This window comes from Lathyrus oleraceus, chromosome 1 (assembly GCF_024323335.1).
Source record: "Lathyrus oleraceus cultivar Zhongwan6 chromosome 1, CAAS_Psat_ZW6_1.0, whole genome shotgun sequence".
NCBI classification, from domain to species: domain Eukaryota; kingdom Viridiplantae; phylum Streptophyta; class Magnoliopsida; order Fabales; family Fabaceae; genus Lathyrus; species Lathyrus oleraceus.
The window spans coordinates 330107915-330110943 of NC_066579.1; the positions used below are offsets into that span (position 1 = coordinate 330107915).

The window sequence follows — 3029 nt, forward strand, 5'->3', positions numbered from 1 at the left end:
ATATTTTATTTATTCATTTGAATCGGGAAGTAAGCTGTTACAAAGTGGTATCAGAGCAGGTTGATCCGTCCGACCAAGTGTATAGTGTCTTTTAAGTTTTTAGTATGTGAATAATGTGTGAACACTATTCATATAAGTTTATTCTAACTATGCTATTGATATATTAAGAATATGGTTGGAATAATTGATGGTTCTATTGCTGCTTCTTGCAAGTAGTGGCTCAAGTTGTGCAGAACAACCAACATGGAGGAAATGATGAGTTCCGCGACTTGGGAAAGTTTCAGAGGAACAACCTGCCTACCTTCAAAAGCATGTATGATCCAGAGGGAACACAGACATGGCTTAAGGACATTGAGAATATTTTCAGGGTAATGGGGTGTACCGAGACACATAAAGTGCAATTCGGTATGCATATGTTGGCCGAGGAAGCTGATGATTGGTGGGGTAACACTCGCAGGAGATTGGAAGCTGCGGGTAATGAAACTACACGGGTTGTGCTCAAAGGAGAGTTTATGGAGACATATTTTTCAGATGATGTATGTGGTAAGAAATATATTGAGTTTCTGGAATAGAAGCAAGGGAACTCAACTGTTGTTGAATATGCTATTAAATTCGAGGAACTTGTGAAATTCTATCCACACTACAATGATGCAACTACAGAGGTTTCCAGATGTTTCAAGTTTGAGAATAGATTGCGTCCTGAGATCAAACAGGGCATCGGGTATCAACAAATTCTCCAGGTTTCCTGAACTGGTGAATAAATGCAGAATATATGATGAGGAAAGTAGGGTTTGGTCTGCTCATTATAAACGTTTGAGTGAGAAAAGGGGAAAGCATTTGAATCGTGGAAATTCGTATAGTGTTCCAGTTGACAAAGGGAAACATATAATTTCATATGGTAGAAGGCCAAGTGTGGGAGGGGCTCCTGCGCCTATCAAGTGCTACAGGTGTGGTGGTGCAGGATACCGCGCCAATGAATGTATAAGTGATGAAAATAAATGTTTCAAATGTGGGAAGTCAGGACATCTGATTGTTGATTGCAAAATTAATGTTCCTACTTATTTCAATTATGGGGAACCTGGTCACATCAGCACCACTTTTCAAAAACCAAAGAAAGCCCAGACTGGAGGGAAGGTGTTTGCGTTGACTGGATCTCAACCTAACAGTTATGATATGTTGATTAAAGGTACATGTTATATTCACAAAATTCCTTTGATTGCTATTATTGATACGGGGGAAACACACTTGGTTATTTCTGCTAATTGTGTATGAAAAGTGGGTCTTGTTTTGTCTATTATGAATAGTGGACTAGTTATCGACACTCCAGCTAACGGGTCGGTGACTACTTCTTTGGTATATCTGAATTGTCCCTTGTCCATATTGTAGCAGGGTATTCGTTACCATTAGAGATATTAACTAAATCCAAGGTAAACCATACAAGTCGAGTCGCCACCGCACTTCTATTTATCCAAAGGAATGGTTAGAAAGCGAACAAAAACCTAAAAGTTTTAACAAAAACTAGTAAAAGAGAAACAAATATCTGGGTAAGGGGGTTGGTTATGTAATGGGAAGGTGTTAGGCACCCAAAACATCCTAGGTACTCCTAGGGAGTCCTTTTCATACTTGTTGCAAGGTTGTTGTTTTGTGAAAGTTTATTTGTGCAAACATGATTGAAGAGATGAGAAGAGAATATACAAGTTATTTATATTTTGTGTTTGGATGGATAAACCCATTGCCTACGTACCATCTTCACAAAGATTAGGATCAAAACCTCGTAGTTCGGGGTAAAAATCTTAAAACAAGTTGGTGAATTAATTGGTCCAAAAGCCTTGAGGTCTTTTGTTATCCAAGGGAGAAAACTCAACCTAAAACCACAAATCCACCATGTGAGGATAGCTTCAACATGCTAGTGAGGGGTTAACCCTATAATAAGCATGGAAGACTCATTGTCCATCACTAAGGATATAGGTGAGTATTACATCTACCACAAGGATAACTCAAACCTAATAGCTAAAGGTTATGGAAAATTTGATTAAGAAAGTGGCCATTGGAACCACAAAAAGACATTTGAGTGGGTTATATTTACCAATTAGAAGTATATACAAAAATGGTCAAAGTTGACTTAAAGATTCAATTCAAAATAAGTGTTATGAAAAGAAGGTTTGAAAATCAAAAGCATAAGGCTTAGGTTTCTAATGTTTGAAAACAATGGTTGAATGTTTGCACAAAGAGTTTTGGCTTGGGTTAGAGTGGGGAGAAGAAGAAGAATGGCTAAGGTCCTAAGTAAAACAAAAAGATGAGGGATGAAGAATCAAAACCACAATGGAGTCCCTCTCTTGAGATCATATAGATGATCCAAGTAGCTCCCATCCTTTGGAATAAGCAATCACACAAAGCATAAGCAATCATCAAACAAGCCTCTTAAGAGATCCTCAATGTATCTTGTGTCTTTCACTTTGGATGAACATGGCAATGGCCCTCGAATTAAGCTCAAGTGGGAACACCTAGCACAAGAACACACACATCAAAAGTTCCATGAAGTAAATCAAGAATGGACAAGAGTGAGTTTAGAGATTTGGTCCATATTCATCATTAAGGTCCTTTTACTCCAATTTGACATAGGGAATGTCCTAGAATCTAAGTCCATTTCTCCATTCTTTGCATAGGGTATGTCCTAGAATCTAAGTCCACTTCTTTGCATTTGGTTCTCAACAATCAAAACAAAACACAAGCATAAAAGTATATACACAATTATGTGCTCAAGTGAGCAAAAGGCAAATGGTATTAACATAAACATGTGCTCAAGTGAGCAAAGAGAAAAGCAAATGGATAAAATGTGCAAGAATAGTAAATTGCATAAAATTAAAGAGCAATAAGTAAATGTTAGTGGTTAATGGTTGGTGTTAGTAGTTAGTGTGCCATAAGGCAAATTTAGTTCTATGTTAAGCAATCGTAATTGGACTTATATAGAAGTCACAACTATCTGAGGTCGGTCAATAATAATGTAGGCAACAACACAATTTAGAAGT

The 3029-nt window shown here is 37.4% G+C and overlaps 1 protein-coding gene across 1 annotated transcript; it reads left to right on the forward strand.

Moving 5' to 3' along the window:
- The first annotated feature begins 645 nt into the window (after positions 1-645).
- Positions 646-1272, forward strand: LOC127105222 (uncharacterized). The gene has a single exon (XM_051042388.1). The coding sequence runs from the start codon at positions 646-648 to the stop codon at positions 1270-1272; it is 627 nt and encodes a 208-aa protein (XP_050898345.1).
- The last annotated feature ends 1757 nt before the right edge of the window (positions 1273-3029 follow it).

Excerpts from the sequence above, each read along its gene's own strand:
- LOC127105222 (XM_051042388.1), top strand. The coding sequence starts at position 646 with ATGATGCAACTACAGAGGTTTCCAGATGTTTCAAGTTTGAGAATAGAT.